We start from the raw sequence: 20,863 nt of genomic DNA, 5'->3' as shown, positions 1-20,863 counted from the left end.
CATCTTCCTGTTCTGTTTTTCTTCCCCTTCCTAGGGGTCTCCTCTCATCTTCCCTGCAGCAACTTTCAGTTCTACTCCTGTGGACTTTACTCTTATGTCCTCCCCATTCCTGTATCTGCTAAAAACGATCAGCAATGAAATAGTTAATGTTGACATTAACGTATGGTCTTTTCTGTTGACACCCCAGTGAGATTAAGGTGGATGGTGAAATTCACATCTCTCAGAGACGTTGTTTCAGGCTGGCTGCATGTGCATTGGTTACATTTTGTTCCCATTTAAAAGATTACCTTCATAAGCAGGAAAGGTTGAAATATATATACACCTCTACCCCGATATAACGTGACCTGTTAGAACACGGGTTTGCATACAACAGTAAAGCTCTGACATGGTGCTCTGAGCAGCGTGTTAAGGGTGTCGGGCCAGGCTGGGGCTGAGGGGTTCGATAAGGGGCAGAGGGTCTTGGGGGCGGTCAGGGGCTCCCGCCCCCAGGGTGGAGCTGTGGGAGTGTACTTTTGAGGACTCCGCAGTCCCAGAGTGTCCCAGGGGATTAGCGGGGGAGCTGGGAGCAGCCCACTCTGCTTCCCTCGCCCCAGCCCCAGCTGTGCCACTCTGGGGAAGGGGCCTGGGGGAAGGGATCCGCCCCCGCACTCACCAGCAGTGGCAGAAGCGGAGCAGCCCGGCCCCAGCCCGCATCACTCCGCCAGCTCCCAGATGCAGCACTCCACTTCCCGCCACAGGTGAGTACAGGGGGCGTCCTTTCCCCAACCTCCCTGCACTCACCTGCGGCAGGAAGTGGAGCGCTGCGTCTGGGAGGTGGCAGAGTAGAGCGGGCTGAGGCCGCGTCGCTCCGCTTCCCGCCACAGGTGAGTACGGGGGGCATCTTTCCCCAACCTCCCTGCACTCACCTGCAGCGGGAAGCGGAGCGCCGCAGCTGGGAGGTGGCAGAGTGGAGCGGGCTGGGGCCGCGTCTCTCTGCTTCCCGCTGCCAGTGATGCGGAGGGCACCCTTTCCCCAACCTCCCTGCACTCACCTGCAGCGGGAAGCAGAGCGCCGCAGCTGGGAGGTGGCAGAGTGGAGCGGGCTGGGGCCGCGTCGCTCTGCTTCCCACCGCCAGTGAGTGCGGAGGGCACCCTTTCCCCGACCTCCCTGCACTCACCGGTGGCGGGAAGCGGAGCGCCGCAGCTGGGAGGTGGCAGAGTGGAGCAGGCTGGGGCCGTGTCTGTGTCACTCCGCTTTCCGCTGCCGGTGAGTGCGGAGGGCGTCCTTTCCCCAACCTCCCCGCATTCACTGGCAGCAGGAAGCGGAGCAGCCCAGCCCCAGTCAGCTCCACTCCGCCATCTCCCAGCTGTGGCGCTCCACTTCCCGCTGCAGGTGAGTGCAGGACCTTTCCCCAGCTGCCCCCTGTGACACGGTTGGCGCTGGGGCAAGGAAAGCGGAGCAGGCTGGGGCCATGTCACTCTGCTTCCCGCTGCAGGTGAGCGCAGGGGGGCATTCTTTCCCCAACCTCTCCGCACTCACCGACAGCGGGAAGTGGAGTGCCGTGGCTGGGAGCTGGTATGGTGGAGCAGACTGGGGCCGGGCTGCTCCACTTCCCGCCGCTGCTGATGAGTGCCTGTTAGGGGGTGGTGATGAGTGGATAGGGGTCGGAGCAGTCAGGGGACAGGGGGGTTGAGTAGGAGATGGGATCCTGGGGGTGATTAGGGATGGGGGTTTCTGGAGGGGGCGGTCAGGGAACAAGGAACTGGGGGGGCAAAGTAAGTTTGATATAACACGATGAGATTTTTTGTCTCCCAAGGACCGCATTATATTGGGATAGAGGTGTATTTTAAATGAGAACTTAGATTCTGCACAATCTGTGTAGGCTCCCCCTACACATCAGAAATGGTCTGTGAGCCAGGTGTCTGACATCTCTGCTCTACAAATTCCTGAAAAGTACTGATTGCTTAATTTGGAAAACGGTTCTTTGGGGAGTAGCTGGTTCACTTGTGACTGTTTCAGCAGGTAAGTAACATGGGAAGGGGAAATCCACCTTTGAAAAGGGGGCAGCAAGTGTTAATGCTTCACTTTGTTATGTAGAATGGGGCCTTTTAATGAAAGATGACTGTTTCCTACAGGTAGCTGGAAACTTTCACTTTGCACCTGGAAAAAGCTTTCAGCAGTCTCATGTCCATGGTAAAGTATTTTGGATTTTTTTCCCTGTGGCCTCCTGACTTCCTGGCATGTCTGCTTTTCGCTTTGAACATTTCCCTCTGATTTCCATGTCATGAACCGTGATAGATAAAGTTGTCTGAAGTAGCACTGCCAGGGCGGGGAGGAATTAGCAGAAGTGTCAGGGTAGGAGAAGAGAACCATCGGGAGCAAGTGGAGAAATGTTGGGTTGAGGAAGAACTGGGAGGAAGTGGGACCAAAGAGGAGCCTTGACCATGTATACAACCAGCCTGTCCCATTTCATTAAGCAACACTGTTCTGCTATAAACAGCTCTGTCAGCGTGTTGAGTCCAAAAGAGTTACATGGAGAATTTTAAAGTAATTCAAGTGATTTTTATACAGAAGTTAGGCAAGTTAGTATTTCTGGGGTAACAGAGTGTTTTAATTTATACCTTAATATATATTCTCAAGAACCTTTGAAAATAGATTTAAGATTGGAAGTATTTATGTAACTTAATAGTATGTTGCAGTTCCAGAAACATAAATGTTTGAAACTCCAGGTGTTCAGAGTTACGTTTTGACAAAGATTTTTAACTCTACCCTTATAATCGCCTGTACCATGTAACAACCCATCATGTAACATATACAGACCCATATTTACAGCTTTATAATAAATAGTTACATTAATGAGGCGTGCCTTAAATGCCTTTTTCAACTCCTCTGTGTACTAGATATTTGAGCGTAGACTAGCTAGCCCACTTTCAAGAGTGAGGTACTCCTCCAGTCTGTGGCTCTGTACAGTGGATGAGTTCAGCATAACTATCCGATTATATGTAATTGGTGAGGTCTTGGACCCACATCAGGATCATGAATATAATAATAGTGGCTTTAGTCTGTGTAGAGAGGGTGGAAGGGATAGAATGGTCTTGTAGAATGGTGGATAGTGCTGTGTAGTTACTATAGAGTTCTCACTCTCAGGTTGGGTGCAGCAAGTCAAATGCTTTATTATCTCTAGCAATTGCATGGCGGGAGAGAGCGAAACAAGTCTCTCTCTAGGTAAAGAATTACAGCAAGCATTTATACCTTTTTGTTACATATAATAATGGGCGAAAGCTGCATTTTGTTTATACATATGTCGTCCTGATATCTTAATTCTTCTCACCAGTTTAGACTATAGTCTACATTCCATACTTATCTAACACAAGGTCACAACAACTTCTCATACAGTTCTTTCCCACTGCCTCACACAATCCTCGTTTCTACAAATCTCACGTTATTAGGGTTACAGCTAGCCTACCCTTGCTCACAGAGGGGACTCTTTGCATTGAAATCCCCTTCACAGCCCTGTCCATTCTTTCTCTACTTCCACACCTGTATGCAGAGGGTAAGTTTTATGAAAAGATGCTTTTCACTGTAATAGGAAGGTCAGGGAGGAGTTAAACTATTCAGTTCCACACAATGCTTCATGTATGCCAGCATACACCTTTCCCCTTTGAGGAATTCCTTCAAATGAAAAATTGTTGAAGGAGACGGGATTTGGTTGCAATAGAATAGAAATACTTTCAACCTGTTTAAACAGGATTCTTCTTTTTTCTTGGCCCAAAAAAAGAAAGGGGAGCCTATCTGAAAATATTCAACTAGCCTATCAGAGCTCAGATTCCACATGGAATCGTCTTCCTGAGTTCTCAGGATTGGTTCAAATACTTGGCTTTTGAAATAAGTACTTCCACACCTCAGTAATGCAGCTGCACTAGAGTTACCTCAGGTTTTGACAGTCATAGGAGCAATGTTAGATATAAGTGCTGTTTCAGTTTTCCTCCCTCCACTCCACTTCTTAGAGCTTCCTGGTAGCAGTGTTGTAGCTGAAAGATCAGGATCCCAGAGCTGATGATCTTGTATAGATATTCATTGACAATTGCACGACTTCAAATGCGACTGCTCCAGACATGGTTAAACAGCCATTACTTGGCTGGTCTCAGTGTGGTGGTCAGGCTTCCTCAGCTAGTTCAGGAGGTATTGGGTGGTGGTCAGTTTCACAAAATGTCCTGCAGAACGTCACATGCTCTGCTTTCTCAGTCTTAGGGAGAGGTGCTTTTATTTCAGGATAGGGAGCTGCCATAGGTCGTCTCACTACATAAAGCCTATGAGAGCCAAAAGAAGCCAGGTGCTAGCAGTTGAGGCAATTCATATACCACTCACAGCTTTCACCTGTGATCCTGTACAGGCTATTGGATACTTGGAACCCAAGTTAAACAAATTCTTGATAGGTTCTATCAGAAAACTGACTTTTCTACATAAAAAGATCAAATTAATTTTTAGATTTTAAGGCCAGAAGGAACCATTGTTTACGCTTTTATGCCTTTTCTATAATAGCCCAAGAGAGAGGACTCTACCCTCATAAGAAGGTAGTAAGCTAAATTCTACTGTTATTATTAACTATTAAAAACAAGAAATAAACAGTGTAGATCTTATCACAACACAGTGCTATTCTGTAGTCATGTGCAAGGCTAGAAGCAGGCTGATGGAGCACTTTAGTCTTCTCCATATTGAGAGTCCTAGGCTTCAGTAAGCTTGTGCAAAAAAAATCCATTGTAGACTTAAGGCCATTCTCAGTGTGCGTGAGGATGGCACAGTCGTTAGCATACTGAAGATCAGTAGTCGATGCCCTGAGGACTTTAGACTTCAAGCAGAGACGTAGAAAATTAAAAAAAAAAATGCCCATCAGCATGACCCACCACAAATCACCATTGAGGGACAGACTTTGGAAATAGTCGAGCATTTCTGCTACCTTGGTAGCCAACCTTCTCAAAATGCATAAATCAACAGTGAGATCGAACACAGGATCCAGTGCCAAGTGCTTCCTTTGGGAAATTGCTCTGACATGTTTTCACGGACTGTGACCTACGGCAGGACACCAAGATCCAGATCTATAAGACAATTGTTATTCCTACACTCCTTTATGGATGTGAAACCTGGGTGACTATCAACAGCATCTCAAGAGTCTGGAGAGGTACCACCAATGATGCCTCCGGAAGCTCCTTCACATCAAGTGGGAAAATCACTACACTAATGCCAGCAGTCTCACTGAAGCCAGTGTCACCAGCATAGAAGCAATGATCTTCATGCACCAATTCCACTGGGCTAGACATTGTGTGCGGATGCCAGACTCTATCTCCTGTCCTCTATTCTCAGCTCGCCCATGGTCAGAGATCCCATGGTGGTCAGAGATAAAGCTACAAAGTGTATTTCAAGAAAACTGATGTGGACATCACAAGCTGGGAGGAGCAAGCTGTCATCAACCGACCCCAGTTAGTGCCACGTCCTCCATCAGGCAGTGGCCCACTTCGAGGAGAAGCGCTTTGCTCTCAAAGATGAAAAGAGACAGAGAAGGAAAGAAAAAGAAACCACTTTATCCCAGCAGGCAGCTGATCTACCAGAAAATGTCTGTACCTACTGTGGGTGGATCTGTGGTTCCAGGATCGGATTTCTGAGTCATCTCAGGACCCATATGTAAATCTGTGGACTTGGGCTTGGTCCTTAAATCCAAATCCTTAAATTTACCATAGTCAGAGGCATCCTCAATAGGCATCTTGTTGAATATGTCCAGAACTCTTCCAGTCAGTTTTGCCATTAACTTAGTCGTTTTTTGATGGTCAGGAATTGCATGGAGGGGGCACAGTCTCTCAAAGATGATGAAATATTCAGCAATATCACTGGATTCCTCATACTGTGGACATAGTTGCTCCCATTTGTGGATTTTTGGGAAGTGGAGCCAGCTACTGAAGGGTTCCATCTCTTCCACTTCATCACCTCCAGTTCATGCTGCCTCTCTCTTTCCTCTTCTCCTGAGCAGCTTTTTCTCTGGCCACTTGTGCATCAATCTCCATTTGTTTGAATTCAGTTTGTCTTTCATGTTCCTTCTTTTTCTCTTCAGCCTCCAGTCTCGCTAATTCCAGTTTTTTCTGGACCTCACTTTCAATCTTATTTGCTAACCTTCCTGCCCTTACCGTAGCCTAGCCCGAGAGCTAGGGGAAAAAAAAACAGCTTGTGAATTTCCTTGCTGCAGCTTAACTACTCTGTCCTCCGGCAAAGAAAAAACTCCAGCTGCTGTCAGCTTAAAAAAAAAAAAAAGTGCCCTTTAAAAAAAATCTCCCTGGTTTTCAAGCAGCCAAAAGGAAAAAATGTGTCCTTTTAAAATCCTGAAGTCTATGCTTCTGGTTCAGAATGATCCCACCATGCTGCCACCATGTCAGGGTCCCCACCCCCCGAACTTTGGGGTACAGCTGTGGGGACCTGCATGAAAGACCCCCTAAGCTTATATTGTACCAGCTTAGGTGAAAATGTTCCTCAAGGCACAAATTCCTTTCCTTGTCCTTGGATGGTATTGCTGCCACCACCAACTGATTTACACAAAAATTCAGCGGAGGGTCACTTGGAATCCCTGTCACCCCCCAAAATATCCCCCCAAGTCCCTTCACTCCCTTTCCTGGGGAGGCTTGAGAATAGTATACCAACTAATTGCTTTATCAGTGTGAGTACAGACCAGACCCTTTATCTTTAGGACACTAAAATCAATCAGGTTCTTAAAAGAAGAACTTTATTATAAAGAAAAAAGTAAAAGAATCACACCTGCAAAATCAGGATGGAAGGTAACTTTACAGGATAATAAAAAGATTTAAAACACAGAGGACTCCCCTCTGGACTCAGCTTCACAGTTACAAAAACAGAAATAAAACTACCTTTGTAGCACAGGAAAATTCACAAGCCAAAACAAAAGATAACCTAATGCATTTCCTTGCCTTACTTACAATTTTTGTAATTTTAGATGGATCATTTCAGGTATGTTTTCAGGAGATAATGTACCTGCCTGGTCTCTCTCTCCGTCCGGAGAAGGAACAAAAAAAAAAAAGCCACAAACAAATTTTCCCCCCTAAATTTGAAAGTATCTTCTTTCCTCATTGGCACCTGACCAGAAGGACCAACTAGGTGATTTGAGCTACTTAACCCCTTACAGGTAAAGTGATTCAGTACAGCTGCCAAGGAAGGATTTTATGCTACTCTTATCTCTGTTTATGACAGCACCTAACTTTCTGCTTCTGGACATGCACACTGTCACCTCCCTCTAGATATTTATCCACCATGGAATAGTCGTTGGGTCAGACAGAAAGAGAGAGAATGAGAATGGCTCTGTAGTCCAGTTATTAGGGCATCCACCTGGAAGGTGGGAGACCTGGGTCCAGGTCCCCTCTCCAATCACTCTTTATTTATCCACAGTGTAACAACTTCAGCAGGAGAGACTGAGGAAGCCCCACATCAGAATATCACTTAGCTCAGCAGTTGGAGCATCCTCCTGCAAAGTGGGGACCCCTATTCAGATCCTTTCTCCCCCTTCAGTCGAGGGGGACTTGGACCTGGGTCTCCCATGCCCAGGTGAGTGCTCTAACCACTGGGCTAAAATTTATCAGGTGAGTAATGGCAGCCCCTCCTCCTCCCCCAGCTGTTTTGTGCATAACTCATTCCCTCAAGAAGCTGCTTGACTCCAGGTGGCAGCTGGTTCCCGTCCATGGATTGCTGACAGAGGTAGGCACCATCCTGCAACTCGGACCTAGGCATCACAATAGAGGGGCAGGTTTTAGGGCACATCCCTCTGGTTGGCATCTGCCATCGGGTAGTTTAGACAGCTTCCTGCCTAGTATGCTCGCTGTTGTGAATTGCATTTGAAGGTGTCTGTCTCTCCCCATATATTGTATAGGGAGCCTCGGTGCCTAGCTCAGGCTTTGTGAATCACAGTGTGGTTCCTGTGATTTTTCTAGGCAGCTAAAAATTAGGCACTGTGATTGTCAGTCCCAAATTAATAGCTCCTTCATGAGAACTAAGCAAGGTGGGTTCTCTCAGCTGCCTTGAGGACAAAGTATATTTTTATAACCTCATCCAAAATTCTTGGCTGCTTCTGGCTTACTACCAAAGTGCCGGTATCAGATTTATAAAGCTGCCACTTGGAGTTGAGTCCACACTTTTACTCGTCAGAATCCTCTCAATATTCAAGCTAGATCAGATCCTTGTTTCAGGAGAGCAGATCTTCAGTCTCTTTAGTTAATACTCAGTCCTTGCCCTGAGGATTTCTGCTGGTTACTGGTCTCTGAAACCAGGTTTCTGCATGGGCAATTCCATGACGGAAGGAGAAAAGTTCAAATTAAGAAGCCTTTTTAAAATTTGAGCCCAAATTTAGTTCTCATCTCAGCTGGCTGATTTCTCAGTGATTATCTTCAGAGCTGATATAACTTCTGTCCTTGTTGGAGTTTCTACTTCCAGGAAATAGGGTGAGGGATAAGAGGAAGTTTAGGGCTTGTCCAGACATAAAGTGGAACCGAAGTAACTAATGGTGTGAAGTACAACTGATATGATTTCAGTGTAGACTGGCCTTTGGGCAGGCCCCTCATTTCATTCCCACAACTCCCCTCTGCCTGGGTTGATTGATGCCTTGGTTAGAGCCCCATTTTCATACACAGTGTGTTGTGCCTTCCCACATATACGTTTTGTTTTCACATACACAAACCCTGCTCTGAAAACACACTTCCAAACAAATGCTCTTCTAGACCGTAGTACACACTATGTTAGTGGAGGTCTAGCAGTACAGGCCAGAGCTAGATGCATTACGTGAAAGGTATAGGTAAAGGGTGTGAGCAGTCTTGTTCACATGAATTCATTCCATGCGTTGCAGCCACAAAATTAATTGCTTTGTATCTGGCTTGCAGCGCAACCCCCGATCTTTCCCTAAACCAAGGAACATCTGAGGTCTTGTCTGGACTAGGAAGAAGGTTTGAGTTTAGGCTGGGTTTAGCTAGCACGGGCTAGCTAACCTTGATCTTAACTCAATCACTTTTCCTAGGCTGGAAAATGCCAAAAGATAACTATTGCATTCCCCCTAGCCCCCTTGTAACAACAGCTTCTCTTCAGGCTTTTGCGTTTTTTCAAATCACATTTTAAATCTTTCAGCCTCTTTTGTGGGGCTGACTGAGTCTCAGAATTTTGCTTTCCACTCCGCATTCGGACATTTTGAATTGCCTATTGAAAAGATTACATGTTTTAGCGCAGATTTCTCTGTGAGAGAGATCAAGAGAATCCAAGCTTTGGGACAGTTGTTTTTTAGGAGGGCTAGCTAATGCAGCTCACTCTTTCAAGGAAAGCTAGTCCAGGGGTTCTCACAACAAATTTTTGGTGGCCTTAAAGTGTGGCCACCAACTCTTGCTGGTGGCCGCTCTGACAATTTTTCCTAAAATACTTAATTAACTTTAGGAAAAACAAATAAATATGCACATAAACATATGACAATGATTTGGACGTGTATGTGGGGGTTTTAGGTTTTTTTTTTTCAGATTTAATAATAAAAATAATATACGGTCGTCTTCTATTCTTTACTGGACCCAAACAGAATAGAAACAAATAAGTGAAATAAAAACTGTTTCATTAGGATGGTGATGAAGCACTGTAACGGGTTACCTAGGTAGGTGGAGGAATCTCCATACTTAGAGGTTTTTAAGTTGGGGTTGGTCTGGATGACCTCCTGAAGTCTCTTCCAAATCTAAACTTCTATGATTCTAAGGTGCTTTGCATGTTCTTGACATTTTTGTTTCTTTTGCTTTTCTTTTGCCCTTGGCTGCAGGGCTCCAGTTTCGGGCTCACCTCCCACCCCATCGTTACTTCTGGCCCCCAAGCTGCCTCCCCACCCACCTCCCCATCCAGGATTTAATTTCTCCCCCAGCTTGCCAGGGCTGAGTAAGTCTGTTGTGAAAAATAATATTTGTATGTTTGTTAATATCGCTTTTCACTGCCTCCCAGCTAGCTAGCAAGTCTGCTGCTGTGAAAAGTAGTATGATAAGAAACACACAAATACCATTTTTTACAGAAATAGACTTACTAGTTAGCAAGTCTTTAAAAAAAAAAAAAGCAAAAGAAATAACAAAAAAGGCAAGAACGTGCATGCACCTTACAAAAAACCCTACATAAATAAATTCCTATGATTTGGACATGGAGATGTGTGTATTTATTTGTTTTTCCTGAAATTAATTAAGTAATTTAGCAAAAATTGTCAGAGCAGCCACCAGCAAAAGTTGATGGCCTCACTCTGAGACCACTAAAAATTAGTTGTGAGAACCCCTGCTCTAGGGACTGGTTGGCAAAGTGCTTATCCTCCTCTTCTAAAAGGTGTCATTTTTAAATGCAGCCTTATCTGAATGTGTGCTTTTCAGTATAAAAATCTGAATGTTTCTCTTTTCTTTCCTTATTCCTGCCCTTATCTGCAGTGCACGCAGTTGAGCGTAAGTGATTCTTGCTTCTTTCCTTTTCTGTACTGTTCACTATGGAATTAATGTAATTTCTGTTATGTGCTGTCTCCATAAATCCCTTCGGAAGGGCAGATAGAGCATTAGCTTAGGTTCTTAGCCTGGGATTTGTGAGTAGGTTTCAGGGGGTATGACCACTCACCCTTTCTTTGTCGCTAGAGTGGAGGGTGGATGTGTTCTAACTGGGGGTCCCAGTATAGAAAAGGTTGAGAAGCTCTGGCCTGGATTACTTTAATAAGTCTGTAAGAGACAATGGCTTGGTGGATGTGTTTAGTCTGGTGGACTAGCTGAGGGAGGCCGGATAACAGTTTGGAGAGGTAGAGTTAATAGATTTAAAGACCAGAAGGGATGATCATCTAGCCTGACCTCCTTCATACCACAAGCCAGAGAATGTGCCCCCAGTGATTCCTACATCCAGCCCACTAGCTTGTGACTAAGTTAGAGCAGACCAAGAGGGTTACAAACCATGGGGTCTCATTTTCAGGTGTTAAATAGAAGTTGATTTCTTCAGAGCTAAAAATCCAAACGTTGTTGCCTGCTTGAATGATCTGGCATTCTTAGATTAGACGCTCCATGGGGCAGGGACTGCCCTTTTGTTCTGTCCTTGTACAGTGCCTAGCATAGTGTGGGCCATGCCGAGTGTTCAGAGGTGCTACAGTAATACAGATAAATAATAATAATAATAATAATCACAACAACAGTACTTAACTTGGCTTCTACATTCGTTTTAAAATAACCTTATTTACAGGCAGAGGTCTCCCGTGGGATTTTGGTGGATCTTATTGCTCTTCATAGGCAGGGTAGGAAGAATGAACCCTGCACCCTGGTTGTGGCAGCAGCCAACCTTCAGTCAGTGGAAGGCTGCTCTCTGTGCTGGATCCCAGACATTCTGGAGGAGCCAGCAGCAAGGATGATCCAACCACCCTTTGTGCCTTCTAGTGAAGAAATGAAGGGAGGCTGAAGTTGAGAGTAGCAAGGGGTTGAAGCAATGGGGATGGTTATAATTGTGAAGGCCAGTAGGGTGTAGAGGCAGGATGGGAGGGGCAGCCTGAAGCTCTCCCACCCCAAATACCCCATAGGCTGCCCATTGCCATCCCTTTGGTACCTTTGGCAAAAGTGTCCAAAGAATGTGTAGATTCCCTCCATCACGTCACATAAACCACTAATCCTGCTGTACATTGTATTGATCTGCAATCTCCACTATAAATAATTTTCCTATTCACCTTTCATATAGTGTTATGTGTTAGTCATCTACGACATTTCATGTTAGCCTCAAAGTGCCTTTCAGTAGAGTTCTAAATATGTGGTGAATAGGTTGTGTATTGGAAACACTTTAACGATAGCAATTGGGCACACATATATAATATTGTTCAGCATGGAGAGGTATACTGTATGTATATATTGAGAAAGTAACATTACGATTTGGTGAGGTCTTGGATATGAGGAAGAGAAGGCAAGGGAGGGATCAAGGATGATACTAAGGTTACAAGCATGGGTGATGGAAAGGAAGATGATATTGCTGACAGGGTAAGGAGGAAAGAACAAGTGTTCCTTCATAGCCATGTGGAGTGTAAGGTGGTAGGACGACATCCAAGAGGATGGATTTAGGGGTCTGGGCTGGAGGGTAGAGGTGAACGATGGCTGTCTGTGTTTGAGAAAGGGGAACATATGTGAATTTTTACGTACTGATCAGAGGAATGCTAGTGGAACACATGGGTTCTAATGGTATGGAGGAACAAAAGGAGAGGGCCAAGTATACTGGGCACAGACCTCATCAGTGAGAAGTGGATTCTCATCCTCATATTGACAACTGTTTACTCTGAGAGTGGCTGGGTTAGAACCTCTTTGTACCTTAGTTATTCCATCTGTAAAATGATTCATCGCTGAGTAGATGAATCTGTGTATTCCACGTAGGTGTGTGCATGCCCGGAGCTGGAGAAATTTGCCTAGCAGTACCTACGGAGGGCTTAGTGGTCATAGCTCCTCCACTGGCTACATGAGGCAGCACCATTCTCACCGTTTCTGCTTACCACCCGTGGCTGGACTCAGAGCTCTGCGTGGTTTTAACCTCACAACCTCTCAACTAGTTTAGTTTTTTCGCTTGTGTGTATAGTTAGTAGTACGCTTAGTATGTCAGAAAACTTGCATTCCTAGTAGCGATAACATCTGCAAGAAGAGTCTACAAGTTGCAGGCTCTGATGGCAGAGCCACCTTATACACAATTCTCCAAAGACAGAGTGGCTTTATGACCGCATCCAAAATTGTTGTGTAAACTGGTTTCTCAGTTTCATTTGAACCAGGTGGTATAATTACCTGTGTTCTCTCTGAAACCACATTTATCCTCAAAGGAGCAACGTCTTCATCCCTTAGATATCAGGCAATGTCTAGCCTTCTGTGTGGACAGGACTAAACTGTCTCATGCTTCATCTCATTTGTGTCATATGCAGATCACATGAAGGGTAAAGTGGTCTCTTCACAGACAATTACAAATGTATAGCATCCTGCATCATAGAATCATAGACAATTAGAATTGGAAGAGACCTCAGGAGGACATCTAGTCCAACCCCCCACTCAAAGCAGGACCAACACCAACTAAACCATCCCAGCCACGGCTTTGTCAAGCCGGGCCTTAAAAACCTCTAAGGAAGGAGATTCCATTACATGACTAGGTAACCCATTCCAGTGCTTCACCACCCTCCTAGTGAATAGTTTTTCCTAATATCCAACCTAGGTCTCCCCCACTGCAACTTGAGACCACTGCTCCTTGTTCTGTCATCTGCCACCACTGAGAACAGCCTAGCTCCATCCTCTTTGAAACCCCACTGTTCTGCAGACTAAATAAGCTTAGTTCCCTCAGCCTCTCCTCATAAGTCATGTGCCCCAGCCCCCTAATCATTTTTGTTGCCCTCTGTTGGACTCGCTCCAATTTGTCTACATCCTTTCTGTTGGGCAGGGCCCAAAAATGGACGTAGTGCTCCAGATGTGGCCTCACCCGTGCTGAACAGAGGGGAATAATCACTTCCTGTGATCTACTGGCAGTGTTCCTAATAATGCAGCTCAATGTGCCATTAGCCTTCTTGGCACTAAGGGCACACTCTTGACACATATCCAGCTTCTCATGCACTGTAATCTCCAGGTCCTTTTCTGCAGAACTGCCACTTAGCCGGTCAGTCCCCAGCCTGTAGCAGTGCATGGGATTCTTCCATCCTAAGTGCGGGACTCTGCACTCATCCTTGTTGAACCTCATCAGATTTTGTTTGGCCCAATCCTCCAATTTGTCTAGGTAACTCTGGATCCTATCCCTACCCTCCAGCATATCTACCTCAGCCCCCAGTTTAGTGTCATCCACGAACTTGCTGAGGATGCAATCCATCCCATCGTCCAGATCATTAATGAAAATGTGGGAAAAAACCGGTCCAATGACCGACCTGCTAACTAGATGTCGAGCCGTTGATCACTGCCCGTTGAGCTTGATGATCTAGCCAGCTTTCTATCCACCTTATAGTCCATTCATCCAATCCATACTTTTTTAACATGCTGTCAAGAATACTGTGGGAGACCATATCAAAAGCTTTGCTAAATTTAAGATATATCATGTCCATCACTTTCCCCATATCCACAGAGCCAGTTATCTCATTATGGAAGGCAATCAGGTTGGTCAGGCATGACTTTCCCTTGAGGAATCCATGTTGACTGTTCCTGATCACCCTCCTCTCCTCCAAGTGCTTCAAAATGGATTCCTTGAGGACCTACTCCATGATTTTTCTGGGGATTGAGGTGAGGCTGCAGTCTGTAGTTCTCCGGGTTCTCCTCCTTCCCTTTTTTACAGATGGCACTATATTTGCCTTTTCCCAATCGTCTGGAACCTCCACCAATCGCCACGAGTTTTCAAAGATAATGGTCAATGGCTTTGCAATCACATTAGCCAAGTCCCTCAGCACCCTCAGATGCATTGCATCCGGCCCTGTGGACTTGTGCATTTCCAGCTTTTCTAAATAGTCCTCAATCTCTTCTTTCACCACGAGGGATGCTCACCTCCTCCCCATACTGTGCTGCCCAGTGCAGCAGTCTGGGAGCTGACTTTGTCTGTGAAGACCGAGGCAAAAAAAAGCATCGAGTACTTCAGCTTTTTCCACATCATCTGTCACTACCTGCCCCATTCAGTAAGGGTCCCACACTTTCCCTGACCACCTTCTTGTTGCTAACATACCTGTAGAAACTCTTCTTGTTACTCCTAACATGCCTTGCTAGTTGCAACTCCAGTTGTGCTTTGGACTTCCTGCTTACACCCTGCATGCTCAAGCGATATTTTTATACCCCTCCCTAATCATCTGTCCAAGTTTCTACTTCTTGACAGCTTCCTTTCTGTATTGAAGCTCATCGAAGATTTCTTTGTGAAGCCAAGCTGGTCACTTGCCATATTTGCTATTTTTTCTGCACATCGGGATGGTTTGTTCCTATGTCCTAAATAAGGCTTCTTTAAAATACATCCAGCTCTCCTGGACTCCTTTCCCCCTCAGATTAGCCCCCAGGGGATCCTGCTCATCAGTTCCCTGAGGGAGTCAAAGTCTGCTTTTCTGAAATCCAGGGTCTGTATTCTGCTGCTCTACTTTCTGCCTTTTGTCAGGATCCTGAACTCGACCATCTCATGATCACTGTTGCCCGGGTTGCCACCCGCTTCTACTTCCCCTACCAATTCTTCCCTGTTTGTGAGCAGCAGGTCAAGAGGAGCATGGCCCCTAGTTGCAACTGTTGGAGGAACCATCAGGAAGTTGTTCCCAACACTCTTCAAAAACTTCCCGGATTTTCGGTGCACTGCTGTATTGCTCTCCCAGCAGACGTTAGGGTGATTGAAGTCCCCAGAAGAACCAGGGCCTGTGATCTGGTAACTTCTGTTAGCTGTCCGAAAAAAACCTCGTCTACTTCATCCTCCTGGTCTGGTGGTCTATAGCAGATGTCCACCACGACACACCCTTGTTGCTCTCATCTCTTAACTTAACCCAAAGACTCTCAACAGGCTTTTCTCCAGTTTCATACTGGAGCTCTGAGCAGTCATACTGCTCTCTTGCATACAGTGTAACTTCTCCACCTCTTCTCCCCTGCCTGTCCTTCCTGAGTAGTTTATACCCATCCATGACTGTGCTCCAATCATGTAAGTTACCCCACCAATTCTCTGTTGTTTCAGTCACATCATAGTTCCTTGACTGTGCTAGGACTTCCAATTCTTCCTGCTTGTTTCCCAGGCTTCTTGCGTTCATATATAGGCACCTAAGATAATTAGCCAATTGCCCTACTTTCTCAGTATGAATCAGGAGGCCTTCCCCATTGTACCCTCCTCCTTGTGTTTCCTCCCGGTATCCCACTTCCCCACTTATCTCAGGGCTTAGGTCTTCGTCCCCCAGCGAGCTAGTTTAAAGCCCTCCTCACTAGGTTAGCAAGTATGCTCTGACTGCAAATATGCTCTTCCCTCTCTTCATTAGGTGGTTCCCATCTCTTCCTAGCAATTCTCCTTCTGGGAACAATATCCCGTGGTTGAAGAATCCAAAGCCCTCTCTCTGATACCACCTGCACAACCACACATTTACTTCCACAGTTTGATGGTCCCTACCTGGGCCTGTATTAGTCTAGCTTCATCTTCCAGCCATTACATGATCTTATACCCTTCTCTTTGTTAGACTCAAGGAGCTCAAACTATTCAGCTTATCCACATAAGGCAGCTTTTCTATCCTTTAATGATTCTTGTGTCTCATTCTCTTTGAACATGCTCCAGTTTATCAATATATCTTTTGAACTGTGGGCACCAGAATTGGACACAATATTCCAGTAGCAGTAGCACCAGTGCCAAATGTAAAGATAAAATAACATCTATACTCCTTCTGGAGTATAAACACGGGATCACATTTGCTCTTTTGGCCACAATATCACACTGTGAGTTCATGTTCAGCTGATTATCCACCATGATTCCCAAATCTTTTTCAGAGTTACTGCTTTCCAGGAGAGACACCCCCATCTTGCAAGTATGATCTACGTTCTTTGTTTCTAGATGTATACATTTACATTTCGCCATATTAAAACGCATGTTTGTTTGCGCCCGGTTTACCAAGCGATCCCGATCACTCTAAATCAGTGACCTGTCCTCTTCATTATTTATTACTCCCCCAATTATTGTGTCATTCTCAAACTTTGTCAGTGAAGATTTTGTTTTCCTACAGGTGGCTAATAAAAGTGTTAAATAGTGTAAGGCCAGGAACTGATCCTTGTGGTACCCCACTGAACACACAACCGCTTGATGATGATTCCCCATTTACGATTACATTTTGAGATCTGTTATCCATCTTTTAATCCATTTAATGTATGCCAGATGTCATTCTAGTGTTTTAGGTCCAAATGTCATGCAGCATCAAGTCAAATGCCTTACAGAAGTCTTAGCATATTAGATAAACATTATTACTATTATCATCCAAACTTGTAACCTCATAAAAAAAGATACCAAGTTAATTTGACAGGATCTATTTTCCATAAGCCAAAATTGATTTGCATTAATTACGTAACCCTCCTTGAATTCATCATTAATCGAGTCCTGTATCAACCACTTATTTTCTTGTCTGGGATTGATTTCCTAATTACCCTGGTTATCTCATTTACCCTTTTTAAAATTGGCACATTAGCTTTCTTCCATTCTTCTGGGAATTCCTCAGTTGCTCCAAGGCTTATTGAAAGTAAACGTTAATGGTCCAGCTTGCTCCTCTGCCTCTTTTAAAACTCTTGGATGCAAATTATCTGGACCTGCTGATTCAGAAATGTCTAACTTCAGTAGCTGCTGATTTAACATCTTTCACAGATACTAGTGGAATGGAAAGAGTGTTATCACCATACAGTGAGACTATATCATCTGTTTTTCCCCCAAATACAGAACAGAAGTATTTATTGAACCCTTTTTCCTTTTCAACATTATTACTGCTAATTCTACAATTTCCATCTTATAATGGACCAATACCATTGCCAGGATTCTTTTTGCTTTTAATATATTTAAAAAACTCCGTGTTGTCCTTAACTCTGCTGTCCGTAGATTTCTCCTTGTGTGCCTTTGCTTCCCTCATCAGTTTTCTGCAATTCCTAACTTCTGAATCATAGTAATTGCTATTAATTTCCCCTTTCTTCCATTTGTTATATATTGTTTTTTAATTTTTATAGCTCCTTTGTAAATCCTGATGGATACACTTAATGAGAGATATTCAGGAGTTTAGACATAAGCTGTACCCTCACTCTGCAACCACAGTTTGTTAGCCTAAGAGGAGAGAGCTGAAGTTGGGCAACTGTTTGATTCCCTTTCATGTGGGCAAAGGTATAGATGAAGTGCATCATGCTGTTTCTGGCTGAGCAGTGCTCCCAGTAATATTGTGCCAAAGTGTGCTGGAAACCAGGAGAAACAGCGAGAGTAGGCTTGTATTCAAGGTCTGGCAATGATAAAATTAGTTCAGATCAAGTCAGATGCTGGTAACCACCCAAAGTCAGAACACAGACAGTCTACACAGATACTTCTTCTTTGAGTGCTGGTCCCTATGTGTCTTCCACACGTGGGTACACATGTGCGCCCTGTGCCTGAGTCCAGAAATTCTTACAAGCAGAATCTGTTGGCCCACACATGTGCAGGAGATCTCCTTGTATTCCCAACTGACACCTCGCCAGTTCCTTCTTTCCACTGCACCTGAGTGGAATCCTGTCCTTTCTTCCCTCAGCTCCTTTGTAGAACCTGTAAATACATTTGTAAATAGTTTTATTCTTCTTAGCTAGTTAAAATTTATAGTATAGTAGTATAGTTTGTATAGTATGTTTTTCCTGGCTGGGAATTTCCTCCCTGGGTCTGGGACTGTGCCCAGAGTCCCAGGTTTCAAGAATTGTGTCTCTTGCCCTCACTCCTTCTGCATTAGCAACAACCATCAGCGCTGCCTCTACAGTCTGGGTGAGACACATGTTTCTGCAAAGTGCAGTGTTTCTTACTTGTTCCCACCCAGAATTTGAGAAGCTTGTGAGTGTCGCTTGAGAAAACACCTGATGGAGGATTCTGTGAGGCCCCTCTCCTGTCTGGGCCAGGGAGACGCCCCCCCCTCCCCTCAATCAGCCTCAGCTGACCACCCCAGCCCCAAGTCCATCGAGGTTGGATGAGCCTTTATATGCAAACCTTAAGGAACCAGCTTTCCCGAAAAGCCCCCAGATTGGAGGGTAAAGCGTTTAGAAAGAAAAATCCACCAGTTCCAATGGTCACCCCAATACCAAAATGTAAGGACCAACGTTCACCAGTTCCATCCACAAGTGCAGGTCCAATTTGTCATTGGTACCACATCATTTGACCAAAGACTGCTCTGTTTCCTGGGATGCACTAGTTCCATCAGACTTGACTGCCAGAACCCCCCAGACACCAAGATGTATCCCCCTCCCCTCCTCTCCAGCCTAGCCCTTGGGAGACATTACTACACTGGAGGAGGATACTGCTCTGGTGTGCCAGGAGATATATTACCTCCAGCCCTCTGACAGAGTTCCAGTACCAATGGCCCCATTGCTGCCAGAGGAGCAGTTTTCAGACTTGGATGAGTCAGATGTGTTGGCTGCTCCTGTGTCTCTGCAGTGAGAGTCGAGCCCTGACAGACATTTAAGGAGTTACACTTGCTATCCCTCCAGATATGAATTCCCCAGGGACCACCTGGGGTCCCCTGCAAGCCCAGTAGTACCAGGAGCTACTGCAAAGGGTTGCCAATGATCTCCAGATTCCACTGGAGAAAGTTCAGGATCCACAACATCAACTCCTGGATGTCCTGCAACCTCAAGGACCAAATAAGGTAGCCTTCCTGGTTAATGAAGCCATTCTAGAACTGGCCAGACCCACCTACCAACCACCTCTTCCCCCATCATTTTTGGGGGCCATCTCACAATGTTCACCCACAACTGACTGCTGATTTTGCCAGACACCTGGGTCTTGGAGATTATCCATCAGGGATACTTCATAGAGTTCCTCTCCTTTCCTCCTCACAGACCCCCTTTGGGGACCATGAGGTGATTCTTCAGCAGGAAGCAGAATTCCTCCGACACTGACAGGCAATAGAACGTGTCTGACTTCAGTATCACCAGGGAGGGTTCTAGTCCCCAAAAAGAACAGATGGTGGAGGTCATTCTGGACCTTTGGCAACTCAATGTATTTGTTCAAAAGTTGAAATTCCAGATAATTATAGTGGCATCAATAATCTCCTTTCAGGAGGAGATGTGGTTTGCAGCTCTTGACATTCACCCCACCAATTAGGAGGTTAATGAGTTTTATAGTGGGCCAGGACCGTTTCCAGTTTCGAATCCTCCCCTTTTAACTTGTAACAGCACTAAGAATATTGACAGAAAACTTCTCTGTGGTGGCAGCCAAGATCAGACGCCAAGGCTACTCAATTTTTCCATACTTGGATGACTGGAAAAGAGGAGACTAAGGGGGGATATGATAGAGGTATATAAAATCATGAGTGATGTGGAGAAAGTAGATAAGGAAAAGTTATTTACTTATTCCCATAATACAAGAACTAGGGGTCACCAAATGAAATTAATGGGCAGCAGGTTTAAAACAAATAAAAGGAAGTTCTTCTTCACACAGCACACGGTCAACTCGTGGAACTCCTTACCTGAGGCAGGTGTAAAGGCTAGGACTATAAAAGCGTTTAAAAGAGAACTGGATAAATTCATGGAGGTTAAGTCCATTAATGGCTGTTAGTCAGGATGGATAAGGAATGGTGTCCCTAGCCTCTGTTTTTCAGAGGGTGCAGATGGATGGCAGGAGAGAGATCACTTGATCATTGCCTGTTAGGTTCATTCCCTCTGGGGCACCTGGCATTGGCCACTGTCAGTAGACAGGATACTGGGCTAGATGGATCTTTGGTCTGACCCAGTACGGCCGTTCTTATGACTGGCGCTTGGTAGGCCCCTCCCACCAGGAGGTTAGGTCAGTAACAGAGTTTCTCATGCAGCTCCTTGCAGCCCTACACATTTACATAAACAGAGAAAATTTCATTTTATCACCCACAACGACAATAACTTTATTGGAGTGGTATTGGATTCTATTTCAGTGAGGGTTCTCCTCCGCCCCCCCACAAAGATTTCAAATAATGAGCAACTTGTTTGCACAAATTACTCCCAGACTACAAGCTACAGTCTTGATGCACCTTTCATTTCTAGGCCATATGGCCAGATGCACCTACGTGACACCATTCACCGTGCTTCAGCTGTGATGTCTGCAGCCCTGGCTCCACTCAGTCTCCTTACAAGACAAGGATCACATCAACTCCAGGGTGGCTATAACCACCAGTGTTATTGACTCCTTCTCCTAGTGGTCGATCCCA

The 20,863-nt window shown here is 45.2% G+C and overlaps 1 protein-coding gene across 1 annotated transcript in view; it reads left to right on the top strand.

The window, feature by feature from the left end:
• Nucleotides 1-20,863, top strand: part of ERGIC3 (ERGIC and golgi 3) — a 45,427-nt gene that overhangs the window by 11,571 nt on the left and 12,993 nt on the right. The window contains exon 7 of the mRNA XM_032766528.2: nucleotides 2,115-2,172. Coding sequence (XP_032622419.1) covers nucleotides 2,115-2,172 — 58 coding nt within the window. The remainder of the gene's footprint in view (nucleotides 1-2,114; nucleotides 2,173-20,863) is intronic.

Source organism: Chelonoidis abingdonii, chromosome 14 (assembly GCF_003597395.2).
Source record: "Chelonoidis abingdonii isolate Lonesome George chromosome 14, CheloAbing_2.0, whole genome shotgun sequence".
In the NCBI taxonomy this organism is placed as follows: domain Eukaryota; kingdom Metazoa; phylum Chordata; order Testudines; family Testudinidae; genus Chelonoidis; species Chelonoidis abingdonii.
Note: the sequence above shows the minus strand (reverse complement) of the source record. Positions and strands in the feature narration are given on the sequence as shown.